Source organism: Oncorhynchus gorbuscha, unplaced genomic scaffold (assembly GCF_021184085.1).
Source record: "Oncorhynchus gorbuscha isolate QuinsamMale2020 ecotype Even-year unplaced genomic scaffold, OgorEven_v1.0 Un_scaffold_1967, whole genome shotgun sequence".
Classification (NCBI taxonomy): domain Eukaryota; kingdom Metazoa; phylum Chordata; class Actinopteri; order Salmoniformes; family Salmonidae; genus Oncorhynchus; species Oncorhynchus gorbuscha.
In genome coordinates, this window is record NW_025746601.1 from 1,012 (window position 1) to 15,000 (window position 13,989).

A 13,989-nucleotide genomic window follows, 5' to 3' on the forward strand; every position below is an offset into this window, starting at 1 on the left:
ACCTGGTGTTAGTGTGTGTAGTGACCTGGTGTTAGTGTGTGTAGTGACCTGGTGTTAGTGTGTGTAGTGACCTGGTGTTAGTGTGTGTAGTGACCTGGTGTTAGTGTGTGTAGTGACCTGGTGTTAGTGTGTAGTGACCTGGTGTTAGTGTGTAGTGACCTGGTGTTAGTGTGTAGTGACCTGGTGTTAGTGTGTGTAGTGACCTGGTGTTAGTGTGTAGTGACCTGGTGTTAGTGTGTAGTGACCTGGTGTTAGTGTGTAGTGACCTGGTGTTAGTGTGTAGTGACCTGGTGTTAGTGTGTGTAGTGACCTGGTGTTAGTGTGTAGTGACCTGGTGTTAGTGTGTGTAGTGACCTGGTGTTAGTGTGTGTAGTGACCTGGTGTTAGTGTGTGTAGTGACCTGGTGTTAGTGTGTAGTGACCTGGTGTTAGTGTGTGTAGTGACCTGGTGTTAGTGTGTGTAGTGACCTGGTGTTAGTGCGTAGTGACCTGGTGTTAGTGTGTAGTGACCTGGTGTTAGTGTGTGTAGTGACCTGGTGTTAGTGTGTAGTGACCTGGTGTTAGTGTGTGTAGTGACCTGGTGTTAGTGTGTGTAGTGACCTGGTGTTAGTGTGTAGTGACCTGGTGTTAGTGTGTAGTGACCTGGTGTTAGTGTGTAGTGACCTGGTGTTAGTGTGTGTAGTGACCTGGTGTTAGTGTGTGTAGTGACCTGGTGTTAGTGTGTGTAGTGACCTGGTGTTAGTGTGTAGTGACCTGGTGTTAGTGTGTAGTGACCTGGTGTTAGTGTGTAGTGACCTGGTGTTAGTGTGTAGTGACCTGGTGTTAGTGTGTAGTGACCTGGTGTTAGTGTGTGTAGTGACCTGGTGTTAGTGTGTAGTGACCTGGTGTTAGTGTGTAGTGACCTGGTGTTAGTGTGTAGTGACCTGGTGTTAGTGTGTAGTGACCTGGTGTTAGTGTGTAGTGACCTGGTGTTAGTGTGTAGTGACCTGGTGTTAGTGTGTAGTGACCTGGTGTTAGTGTGTAGTGACCTGGTGTTAGTGTGTAGTGACCTGGTGTTAGTGTGTAGTGACCTGGTGTTAGTGTGTAGTGACCTGGTGTTAGTGTGTAGTGACCTGGTGTTAGTGTGTAGTGACCTGGTGTTAGTGTGTGTAGTGACCTGGTGTTAGTGTGTGTAGTGACCTGGTGTTAGTGTGTGTAGTGACCTGGTGTTAGTGTGTAGTGACCTGGTGTTAGTGTGTGTAGTGACCTGGTGTTAGTGTGTGTAGTGACCTGGTGTTAGTGACCTGGTGTTAGTGTGTAGTGACCTGGTGTTAGTGTGTGTAGTGACCTGGTGTTAGTGTGTGTAGTGACCTGGTGTTAGTGTGTGTAGTGACCTGGTGTTAGTGTGTGTAGTGACCTGGTGTTAGTGTGTAGTGACCTGGTGTTAGTGTGTAGTGACCTGGTGTTAGTGTGTGTAGTGACCTGGTGTTAGTGTGTAGTGACCTGGTGTTAGTGTGTGTAGTGACCTGGTGTTAGTGTGTGTAGTGACCTGGTGTTAGTGTGTAGTGACCTGGTGTTAGTGTGTGTAGTGACCTGGTGTTAGTGTGTAGTGACCTGGTGTTAGTGTGTAGTGACCTGGTGTTAGTGTGTAGTGACCTGGTGTTAGTGTGTAGTGACCTGGTGTTAGTGTGTAGTGACCTGGTGTTAGTGTGTAGTGACCTGGTGTTAGTGTGTAGTGACCTGGTCTCCAGAGTCTCTAGCTCCACAGACCTGGGTTCTGTGATGACTTTAGCTGACAGGGTGTTAGTGTGTAGTACTCTGGTGGAGAGATCTAGTGACCTGGTGTTACAGAGAGAGTGACCAGGTAGAACCCTAGTGACCAGAGAGAGTGATCCAGGTAGAACCCTACACACAGGAGATCAGTGTGAACCCTAGTGACCTGGTGTCTAGAACCCTACACACCAGAGAGATCAGGTAGAACCCTACACACAGGTGTTCAGGTTACACACAGAGAGAAGATCAGTGTGAACCCTACACACAGAGAGATCAGGGAGACCCTACACACAGAGAGATCAGGTGAACCCTGACCTGGTGAGATCAGGTAGAACCCTACACACAGAGAGAGAGAGAGCTCAGGTAGAACCTACACACAGGTGAGAGCTCAGGTAGAACCCTACACACAGGAGAGATCAGGTAGAACCCTACACACACAGAGAGAGAGCTCAGGTGAACCCTACACACACAGAGAGATCAGGTAGAACCCTACACACAGAGAGATCAGAGAACCCTACACACACAGAGAGATCAGAGTGACCCTACCCTACACACAGAGATCAGGTAGAACCCTACACACACAGAGAGATCAGGTAGAACCCTACACACAGAGAGATCCTGGTAGAACCCTACACACAGAGTCAGGTAGAACCCTACACACACAGAGAGATCAGGTAGAACCCTACACACACAGAGAGATCAGGTAGAACCCTACAGGTCCAGGTAGACCCTACACACAGAGAGACAGGTAGAACCCTACACACAGAGAGAGATCAGGTAGAACCCTACACACACAGAGAGAGATCAGGTAGAACCCTACACACACAGAGAGATCAGGTAGAACCCTACACACAGAGAGATCAGGTAGAACCCTACACACACAGAGAGATCAGGTAGAACCCTACACACAGAGAGAGAGAGATCAGGTAGAACCCTACACACACAGAGAGATCAGGTAGAACCCTACACACACAGAGAGATCAGGTAGAACCCTACACACACAGAGAGATCAGGTAGAACCCTACACACACAGAGAGATCAGGTAGAACCCTACACACACAGAGAGATCAGGTAGAACCCTACACACACAGAGAGATCAGGTAGAACCCCCCCACACACACACAAACATGCATATCAACAATATTGTTGTGTGTGTGTGTGTGTGTGTGTGTGTGTGTGTGTGTGTGTGTGTGTGTGTGTGTGTGTGTGTGTGTGTGTGTGTGTGTGTGTGTGTGTGTGTGTGTGTGTGTGCGTGTGTGTGTGCGTGTGTGTGTGCGTGTGTGTGTGCGTGTGTTCTCACCCTGCCCGTTCCTTGTGAAGACACAGGAAGCGATGCCACTGATGTCCTCTTTACGGATACAGTCATAACGTACCTACAGACAGAGACAGAGGTTAACACACTACAGACAGAGACAGAGGTTAACACACACACTGACACACACACACACACACACACTGTTAACACACTGACACACACTGTTACTGACACACACACACACTGACAACACACACTGCAACACACACACTGCAACACACACACTGCTGCAACACACACACACTGACACACAACACACACTGACACACACACACACTGCCACACACACACTGACACACACACACACTGCAACACACACACACTGCAACACAACACAACACACACACTGCAACACACACACACACTGCAACACACACACACTGACACACACACACACTGACACACACACACACTGACACACACACACACTGCAACACACACACACTGCAACACACACACACTGCAACACACACACACACTGACACACACACACACTGCAACACACACTGACACACACACTGCAACACACACACACACTGCAACACACACTGACACACACACACACTGACAACACACACACACACTGCAACACACACACACTGACACACACACTGCAACACACACACACTGACACACACACACACTGACAACACACACACTGCAACACACACACACACTGCAACACTGCACACACACACACACTGCAACACACACACACTGCAACACACACACACTGCAACACACACACACTGCAACACACACACACTGCAACACACACACACTGTACACCACACACACTGACACTGACACACACACACACTGACACACACACACACACACTGCAACACACACACACTGACACACACACACACTGCAACACACACACACTGACACCCCCACACCTGTGGCACACACTGACACACACACTGCACACACACACACTGCAACACACACACACACTAAACAGGTAACACACACACCTGTGGCACACACACACACACTGCAACACACACACACTGAACAGGTACACACCTGCAACACCTGTGACACACCACACACACACTGGGCACACACGTTAAACAGCAACACACCCCTAACACACACACTGACCACACACACACACACTGTAACGTTACTGAACACACACACACTGCAACACACCACTGACACACACACACACACACTGCAACACACACTGACACACACACACACACTGCAACACACACACACCTACCTGTGGCCGTGGGCAACACACACACACTAAACAGGTACACCCCACACCACACTGTGGCCGTAGGGCAGGCACTGCAACAAACAGGTACACCCCCCCCCTACCTGTGGCCGTAGGGCAGGTACGTTAAACAGGTACACCCCCCTACCTGTGGCCGTAGGGCAGGTGCGTTAAACAGGTACACCCCCCCTACCTGTGGCCGTAGGGCAGGTACGTTAAACAGGTACACCCCCTACCTGTGGCCGTAGGGCAGGTCGTTAAACAGGTACACCCCCCCTACCTGTGGCCGTAGGGGCAGGTACGTTAAACAGGTACACCCCCTACCTGTGGCCGTAGGGCAGGTACGTTAAACAGGTACACCCCCCTACCTGTGGCCGTAGGGCAGGTGCGTTAAACAGGTACACCCCCTACCTGTGGCCGTAGGGCAGGTACGTTAAACAGGTACACCCCCCTACCTGTGGCCGTAGGGCAGGTACGTTAAACAGGTACACCCCCCCTACCTGTGGCCGTAGGGCAGGTACGTTAAACAGGTACACCCCCTACCTGTGGCCGGAGGGCAGGTACGTTAAACAGGTACACCCCCCCTACCTGTGGCCGGAGGGCAGGTCTCACGTTAAACAGGTACACCCCCCTACCTGTGGCCTGGGCAGGTGTTAAACAGGTACACCCCCCCCTACCTGTGGCCGTAGGGCAAACGTTAAACAGGTACACCCCCTACCTGTGGCCGTAGGGCAGGTACGTTAAACAGGTACACCCCCTACCTGTGGCCGTGAGGGCCTGGTACGTTAAACAGGTACACCCCCCTACCTGTGGCCGTAGGGCAGGTACGTTAAACAGGTACACCCCCCCTACCTGTGGCCGGAGGGCAGGTACGTTAAACAGGTGCAGGTCTCCAAGGTTGGTCAGACAGACCAGACTGGTCTCACTGTAGTCCTCCTGGGCTGTGGAACACACAGTCACCATGGAAACCCTCCGCACACGACAACCCTCATGAGCCGTCAGCTTGAACTTGGTCTTCGCACCGACCTTAGGAAGACTGAACACCTGTCAACACAATACACCTGTCAACACAATACACCTGTCAACACAATACACCTGTCAACACAATACACCTGTCAACACAATACACCTGTCAACACAATACACCTGTCAACACAATACACCTGTCAACACAATACACCTGTCAACACAATACACCTGTCAACACAATACACCTGTCAACACAATACACCTGTCAACACAATACACCTGTCAACACAATACACCTGTCAACACAATACACCTGTCAACACAACACAATACACCTGTCAACACAATACACCTGTCAACACAATACACCTGTCAACACAATACACCTGTCAACACAATACCTGTCAACAAAACATACCTGTCAACACAACAAATATACCTGTCAACACAATATACCTGTCAACACAATACACCTGTCAACACAATACACCTGTCAACACAATACACCTGTCAACACAATACACCTGTCAACACAATACACCTGTCAACACAAACACCTGTCAACACTGAACACCTGTCAACACAATACACCTGTCAACACAATACACCTGTCAACACAATACACCTGTCAACACAATACACCTGTCAACACAATATACCTGTCAACACAATACACCTGTCAACACAATACACCTGTCAACACAATACACCTGTCAACACAATACACCTGTCAACACAATATACCTGTCAACACAATACACCTGTCAACACAATACACCTGTCAACACAATACACCTGTCAACACAACATACCTGAACACCTGTCAACACAATATATCTGTCAACACAATATACCTGTCAACACAATATACCTATCAACACAATACACCTGTCAACACAATACACCTGTCAACACAATACACCTGTCAACACAATATACCTGTCAACACAATATACCTGTCAACACAATACACCTGTCAACACAATACACCTGTCAACACAATACACCTGTCAACACAATATACCTGTCAACACAATATACCTGTCAACACAATATACCTGTCAACACAACACCTGTCAACACAATACCTGTCAACACAATATACCTGTCAACACAATATACCTGTCAACACAATATACCTGTCAACACAATACACCTGTCAACACAATACACCTGTCAACACAATACACCTGTCAACACAATATACCTGTCAACACAATATACCTGTCAACACAATATACCTGTCAACACAAAATACCTGTCAACACAATATACCTGTCAACACAATACACCTGTCAACACAATACACCTGTCAACACAATATACCTGTCAACACAATACACCTGTCAACACAACATACCTGTCAACACTGAACACCTGTCAACACTGAACACCTGTCAACACAATATACCTGTCAACCAGTCAACACACCTGTCAACACAATACACCTGTCAACACAATATACCTGTCAACACAATATACCTGTCAACACAATATACCTGTCAACAAAACATACCTGTCAACAAAACATATCTGTCAACACAATATACCTGTCAACACAATATATCTGTCAACACAATATACCTGTCAACACTGAACACCTGTCAACACTGAACACCTGTCAACACAATACACCTGTCAACACAATACACCTGTCAACACAATATACCTGTCAACACATTATACCTGTCAACACATTATACCTGTCAACACTGAACACCTGTCAACACAACATACCTGTCAACACAACATACCTGTCAACACAATACACCTGTCAACACAATATACCTGTCAACACTGAACACCTGTCAACACAATACACCTGTCAACACAATACACCTGTCAACACTGAACACCTGTCAACACAAAATATCTGTCAACCCAATATACCTGTCAACACAATATACCTATCAACACAATACACCTGTCAACACAATACACCTGTCAACACAATATACCTGTCGACACAATACACCTGTCAACACAATATACCTGTCAACCCAATATACCTGTCAACACAACACACCTGTCAACACAATATACCTGTCGACACAATACACCTGTCAACACAATACACCTGTCAACACAATATACCTGTCAACACTGAACACCTGTCAACACAATACACCTGTCAACACAATACACCTGTCAACCCAATACACCTGTCAACACAATATACCTGTCAACCCAATATACCTGTCAACCCAATATACCTGTCAACCCAATATACCTGTCAACCCAATATACCTGTCAACCCAATATACCTGTCAACCCAATACACCTGTCAACACAATATACCTGTCAACACATCTGTCAACACAATATACCTGTCAACACAAAATACCTGTCAACACAATACACCTGTCAACATAATAGATCTGTCAACACATTACACCTGTCAACCCAATATACCTGTCAACACATTACACCTGTCAACCCAATATACCTGTCAACACTGAACACCTGTCAACCCAATATACCTGTCAACCCAACACACCTGTCAACACAATACACCTGTCAACACAATACACCTGTCAACACAAAATACCTGTCAACACTGAACACCTGTCAACACTGAACACCTGTCAACACAATACACCTGTCAACACAATATACCTGTCAACACAATACACCTGTCAACACAATATACCTGTCAACACAATATACCTGTCAACACAATACACCTGTCAACACAATACACCTGTCAACACAATACACCTGTCAACACAATACACCTGTCAACACTGAACACCTGTCAACACAATCTACCTGTCAACACTGAACACCTGTCAACACAACATACCTGTCAACACAACATACCTGTCAACACCTGTCAACACCTGTCAACACAATACACCTGTCAACACAATATACCTGTCAACACAATATACCTGTCAACACAATATACCTGTCAACACAATATACCTGTCAACACAATATACCTGTCAACACAATATACCTGTCAACACAATATACCTGTCAACCCAATATACCTGTCAACACATTACAACCCAATACACCTGTCAACCCAATATACCTGTCAACCCAACACACCTGTCAACCCAACACACCTGTCAACACAAAATACCTGTCAACACAATACACCTGTCAACACAAAATACCTGTCAACACAATACACCTGTCAACACAATACACCTGTCAACACAATATACCTGTCAACACAATATACCTGTCAACACAATACACCTGTCAACACAATATACCTGTCAACACAATATACCTGTCAACACAATACACCTGTCAACACAATACACCTGTCAACACAATACACCTGTCAACACAACACCTGTCAACACAATCTACCTGTCAACACTGAACACCTGTCAACACAATATACCTGTCAACACAATATACCTGTCAACACAATACACCTGTCAACACAATATACCTGTCAACACAATATACCTGTCAACACAATACACCTGTCAACACAATATACCTGTCAACACAATATACCTGTCAACACAATATACCTGTCAACACAATATACCTGTCAACACAATACACCTGTCAACACAATACACCTGTCAACACAATATACCTGTCAACACAATACACCTGTCAACACAATATACCTGTCAACACAATATAGCTATCAACACAATATACCTGTCAACACAATATACCTGTCAACACAATACACCTGTCAACCTGTCAACACACCTGTCAACACAATATACCTGTCAACACAATACACCTGTCAACACAATATACCTGTCAACACAATACACCTGTCAACACAACACACCTGTCAACACAACACACCTGTCAACACAACACACCTGTCAACACAACACACCTGTCAACACAACACACCTGTCAACACAACACACCTGTCAACACTGACCTTAGAGAGACTGAATACCTGACTGACAGGTAATTCCCAACAGGTGTGTACCTTGAGTTGTTCCTCTGAAGCGATGAGGACAGAGTGTGGGTTCGCCATGTCTGGAGCAGTAGCCAGGTCCAGAGAGGCTTGGTAAGGTTCTGGTAACGGTTTCCCCCGGCCGTCCAGAACGCAGACGGACACGACCGGAGCCCTATGCATCAGCTGGATCTCTTTCCCCAACACGGCCTCCACACACCCGCTCCCCTCACCCCCCGGCCGTCCACGGCCCGACCCCACACCCGGGACCTCCAACGCGTAAGCATACACACTCCCTGAGTTTGTCCCCGCCCACAGCGTCGGGCCGTGGTGTGTACCTGGGGAGACAGAGATATACACGTTAATATAGATACACATACAAACAGAGATATACATGTTGACATAGATACACACACATTAAACAGAGATATACATGTTAACATAGATACACACACATTAAACAGAGATATACAAATTAAACGGAGATATACATGTTAACATAGATACACACACATTAAACAGAGATATACATGTTAACATAGATACACACACATTAAACAGAGATATACAAATTAAACGGAGATATACATGTTGACATAGATACACACATTAAACAGAGATATACATGTTAACATAGATACACACACATTAAACAGAGATATACAAATTAAACGGAGATATACATGTTAACATAGATACACACACAAACAGAGATATACATGTTACCATAGATATACACACATTAAACAGAGATATACATGTTACCATAGATACACACATTAATAAACAAAGATATACAGTTGAAGTCGGAAGTTTACATACACCTTAGCCAAATACATTTAAACTCAGTTTTTCAAATTCCTGACATTTAATCCTAGTAAAAATTCCCAGTTTTAGGTCAGTTAGGATCACCACTTTATTATAAGAATGTGAAATGTCAGAATAATAGTAGAGAGAGAATGATTTATTTCAGCTTTTATTTCTTTCATCACATTCCCAGTGAGTCAGAAGTTTACATACACTCAATTAGTATTTGGTAGCATTGCCTTTAAATAGTTTAACTTGGGTCAAACATTTTGGGTAGCCTTCCACAAGCTTCCCACATAGTAAGTTTGGTGAATTTTGGCCCATTCCTCCTGACAGAGCTGGTGTAACTGAGTCAGGTTTGTAGGCCTCCTTGCTCGCACACGCTTTTTCAGTTCTGCCCACAAATGTTCTATAGGATTGAGGTCAGGACTTTGTGATGGCCACTCCAATACCTTGACTTTGTTGTCCTTAAACCATTTTGCCACAACTTTGGAAGTATGCTTGATATGATATGGCCCAGACCTGTCACATCTTGTTAGTTAACCTCATCTACACAGATTCTGCTTAGGTTCTGTTCTTTACGTGTCCAATGGTCAATTCCATGTTGATCTCACATGGGCTCAGACTTCATTCTGTTGATTCGTTCTACTTCAAAGACAACAGTATAGGTTACTGAAAATCACCAGATGACTGGAAAATCTCCAACACACGTCTTGAGATGCTGCTTCAATATATCCACATATTTTTCCTTCCTCATGATGCCATCCATTTCGTGAAGTGCACCAGTCCCTCCTGCAGCAAAGCACCCCCACAACATGATGCTGCCACCCCCGTGCTTCACGGTTGGGATGGTGTTCTTCGGCTTGCAAGCGTGCGCCTATTTCCTCCAAACATAACGATGGTCATTATGGCCAAACAGTTCTATTTTATCATCAGACCAGAGGACATTTCTCCAAAATGTATGATCTTTGTCTCCATGTGCAGTTGCAAATCGTAGTCTGGCTTTTTTTAATGGTGGTTTTGGAGCAGTGGTCTCTTCGTTGCTGAGCGACCTTTCAGTTTGTCAATATAGGACTTGTTTTACTGTGGATATAGAGACTTTTGTACCTGTTTCCTCCAGCATCTTCACAAGGTCCTTTGCTGTTGTTCTGGGAATGATTTGCACTTTTCGCACCAAAGTACTCCAGGAGACAGAACGCGTCTCCTTCCTGAGCGGTATGACGGCTGTGTGGTCCCATGGTGTTTATACTTGTTTGTACAGATGAACATGGTACCTTCAGGCATTTTGAAATTGCTCCCAAGGATGAACCAGACTTGTGGAGGTCTATAATTTTCTTTCTGAGGTCTTGGCTGATTTCTTTTGATTTTCCCATGATGTCATGCAGAGGCACTGAGTTTGAAGGTAGGTCTTGAAATACATCCACCTCCAACTGACTCAAATGATGTCAATTAGTCTAGTCTATCAGAAGCTTCTAAAGCCATTACATAATTTTCTCTAATTTTCCAAGCTGTTTAAAGGCACAGTCAACTTAGTGTATGTAAACTTCTAACCCACTGGAATTGTGATACAGTGAATTATAAGTGAAATAATCTGTCTGTAAACAGTTGTTGGAGAAATGACTTGTGTCATGCACAAAGTAGAGGTCCTAACCGACTTGTTAGCAAGATATTTGTGGAGTGTTTGAAAAACTAGTTTTAATGAATCCAACCCAAGTGTATGTAAACTTCTGGCAACTGTATCAGACAGAATCATATCATACCGTCTCTGAGGTACGTATCAGACAGAATCATATCATACCGTCTCTGAGGTACGTATCAGACAGAATCATATCATACCGTCTCTGAGGTACGCATCAGTCTCTGAGGTACGTATCAGACAGAATCATATCTGAGGTACGTATCAGACAGAATCATATCATACGTCTCTGAGGTACGTATCAGACAGAATCATATCATACCGTCTCTGAGGTACGTATCAGACAGAATCATATCTCTAAGGTACGTATCAGACAGAATCATATCATACCGTCTCTGAGGTACGTATCAGACAGAATCATATCATACCGTCTCTGAGGTACGTATCAGACAGAATCATACCATACCTAAGGTCTCTGACAGAATATCATACCGTCTCTGGTACGTATCAGACAGAATCATATCATCCGTCTCTAAGGTACGTACAGACAGAATCATATCATACCGTCTCTGAGGTACGTATCAGACAGAATCATATCATACCGTCTCTAAGGTACGTATCAGACAGAATCATACCGTCTCTATACGTATCAGACAGAATCATACCGTCTCTAAGGAATACATACCGCATCAGACAGAATCATATCATACCGTCTCTAAGGTATATCATACCGTATACGTATCAGACAGAATCATATCATACCGTCTCTGATCATACCGTCTCTGAGGTACGTATCAGACAGAATCATATCAGGTACGTATCAGAATCATATCATACCGTCTCTGAGGTACGTATCAGACAGAATCATATCATACCGTCTCTAAGGTACGTATCAGACAGAATCATATCATACCGTCTCTAAGGTACGTATCAGACAGAATCATATCATACCGTCTCTGAGGTACGTATCAGACAGAATCATATCATACCGTCTCTGAGGTACGTATCAGACAGAATCATACCGTCTCTGAGGTACGTATCAGACAGAATCATATCATACCGTCTCTAAGGTACGTATCAGACAGAATCATATCATACCGTCTCTGAGGTACGTATCAGACAGAATCATATCATACCGTCTCTGAGGTACGTATCGACGGAATCATATCATACCGAAACAGACAGAATCATACCGCATACGCAGAATCCATACCGTCTCTGATATCAGACAGAATCATATCATACCGTCTCTAGCTGATCAGAATCATATCATACCGGCGTCAGATCCTCCTCTGCAGAATCATACGGAGCTACTTCCTCCTGGTCAGACAGAATCATATCATACCGTCTCTGAGGTACGTATCAGACAGAATCCTCCTGGATCTACACACAGAATCATACCGAATGGATGACAGAATCATATCATACCGTCTCTATTGACAGAATCATATCATACCGCTCTGTGAGAACCAACCAAACAGAGGCATACCACTCCTGATATATTGATCTCGGCTCGATCCTCCTCTGAACTAAGCTAGCATCTACACACAGGAATGGATGTCACACTCATTGGAAGCTCTGTGAGAACCAACCAACGTATTTATATTGTGAGAACCAAATCTATTTTATATGTTGTGAGAACCAAATCTATTTTATATGTTGTGAGAACCAACCAACGTATTTATATTGTGAGAACCAACCAACGTATTTATATTGTGAGAACCAACCAACGTATTTATATTGTGAGAACCAACCAACGTATTTATATTGTGAGAACCAACCAACGTATTTATATTGTGAGAACCAAATCTATTTTATATGTTTTGAGTACTGATGGAATTCTAGACATTCAATGACATATCATTATTTAAATATTCCCCATATATAACATATAATATTAACGTATTAACATATTATATAACATATATAACATCACAGCTAACATGGCTGCCATAGAACGGTGTCACGTAGATTCATCATGATGCTCATTCTAGACATCCAGGGTGCGTTGGGGAATTCACACCCTCTGGTTTGATGCTCATTCTAGACATCCAGGGTGCATTGGGGAATTCACACCCTCTGGTTTGATGCTCATTCTAGACATCCAGGGTGCGTTGGGGAATTCACACCCTCTGGTTTGATGCTCATTCTAGACATCCAGGGTGCGTTGGGGAATTCACACCCTCTGGTTTGATGCTCATTCTAGACTACAGAAACAGGAGACAGACTTGTGTCCTGTCCAGGGGGTGTCCTGGTACATCAAGCTGTCTCACTAAGGAAACAGGAGACAGACTAGTGTCCTGTCCAGGGGTGTCCTGTACATCAAGCTGTCTCACTACAGGAGATAGACTAGTGTCCTGTCCAGTGGGTGTCCTGGTACATCAAGCTGTCTCA

General features: G+C 44.7%; 1 protein-coding gene across 1 annotated transcript in view; it reads right to left on the reverse strand.

Annotated features, from left to right (window-relative positions):
- Window positions 1-1,940: 1,940 nt before the first annotated feature.
- LOC124024623 (lethal(2) giant larvae protein homolog 1-like) overlaps window positions 1,941-13,989 on the reverse strand; it is a gene marked incomplete at its 3' end in the record, with an annotated part of 94,551 nt that continues 82,502 nt past the window's right edge. The window contains exons 17-21 of the mRNA XM_046338519.1: window positions 13,672-13,744; window positions 9,186-9,490; window positions 5,150-5,341; window positions 3,052-3,124; window positions 1,941-1,960 (exon numbers count right to left, since the gene is read on the reverse strand). Coding sequence (XP_046194475.1) covers window positions 1,941-1,960; window positions 3,052-3,124; window positions 5,150-5,341; window positions 9,186-9,490; window positions 13,672-13,744 — 663 coding nt within the window. The remainder of the gene's footprint in view (window positions 1,961-3,051; window positions 3,125-5,149; window positions 5,342-9,185; window positions 9,491-13,671; window positions 13,745-13,989) is intronic.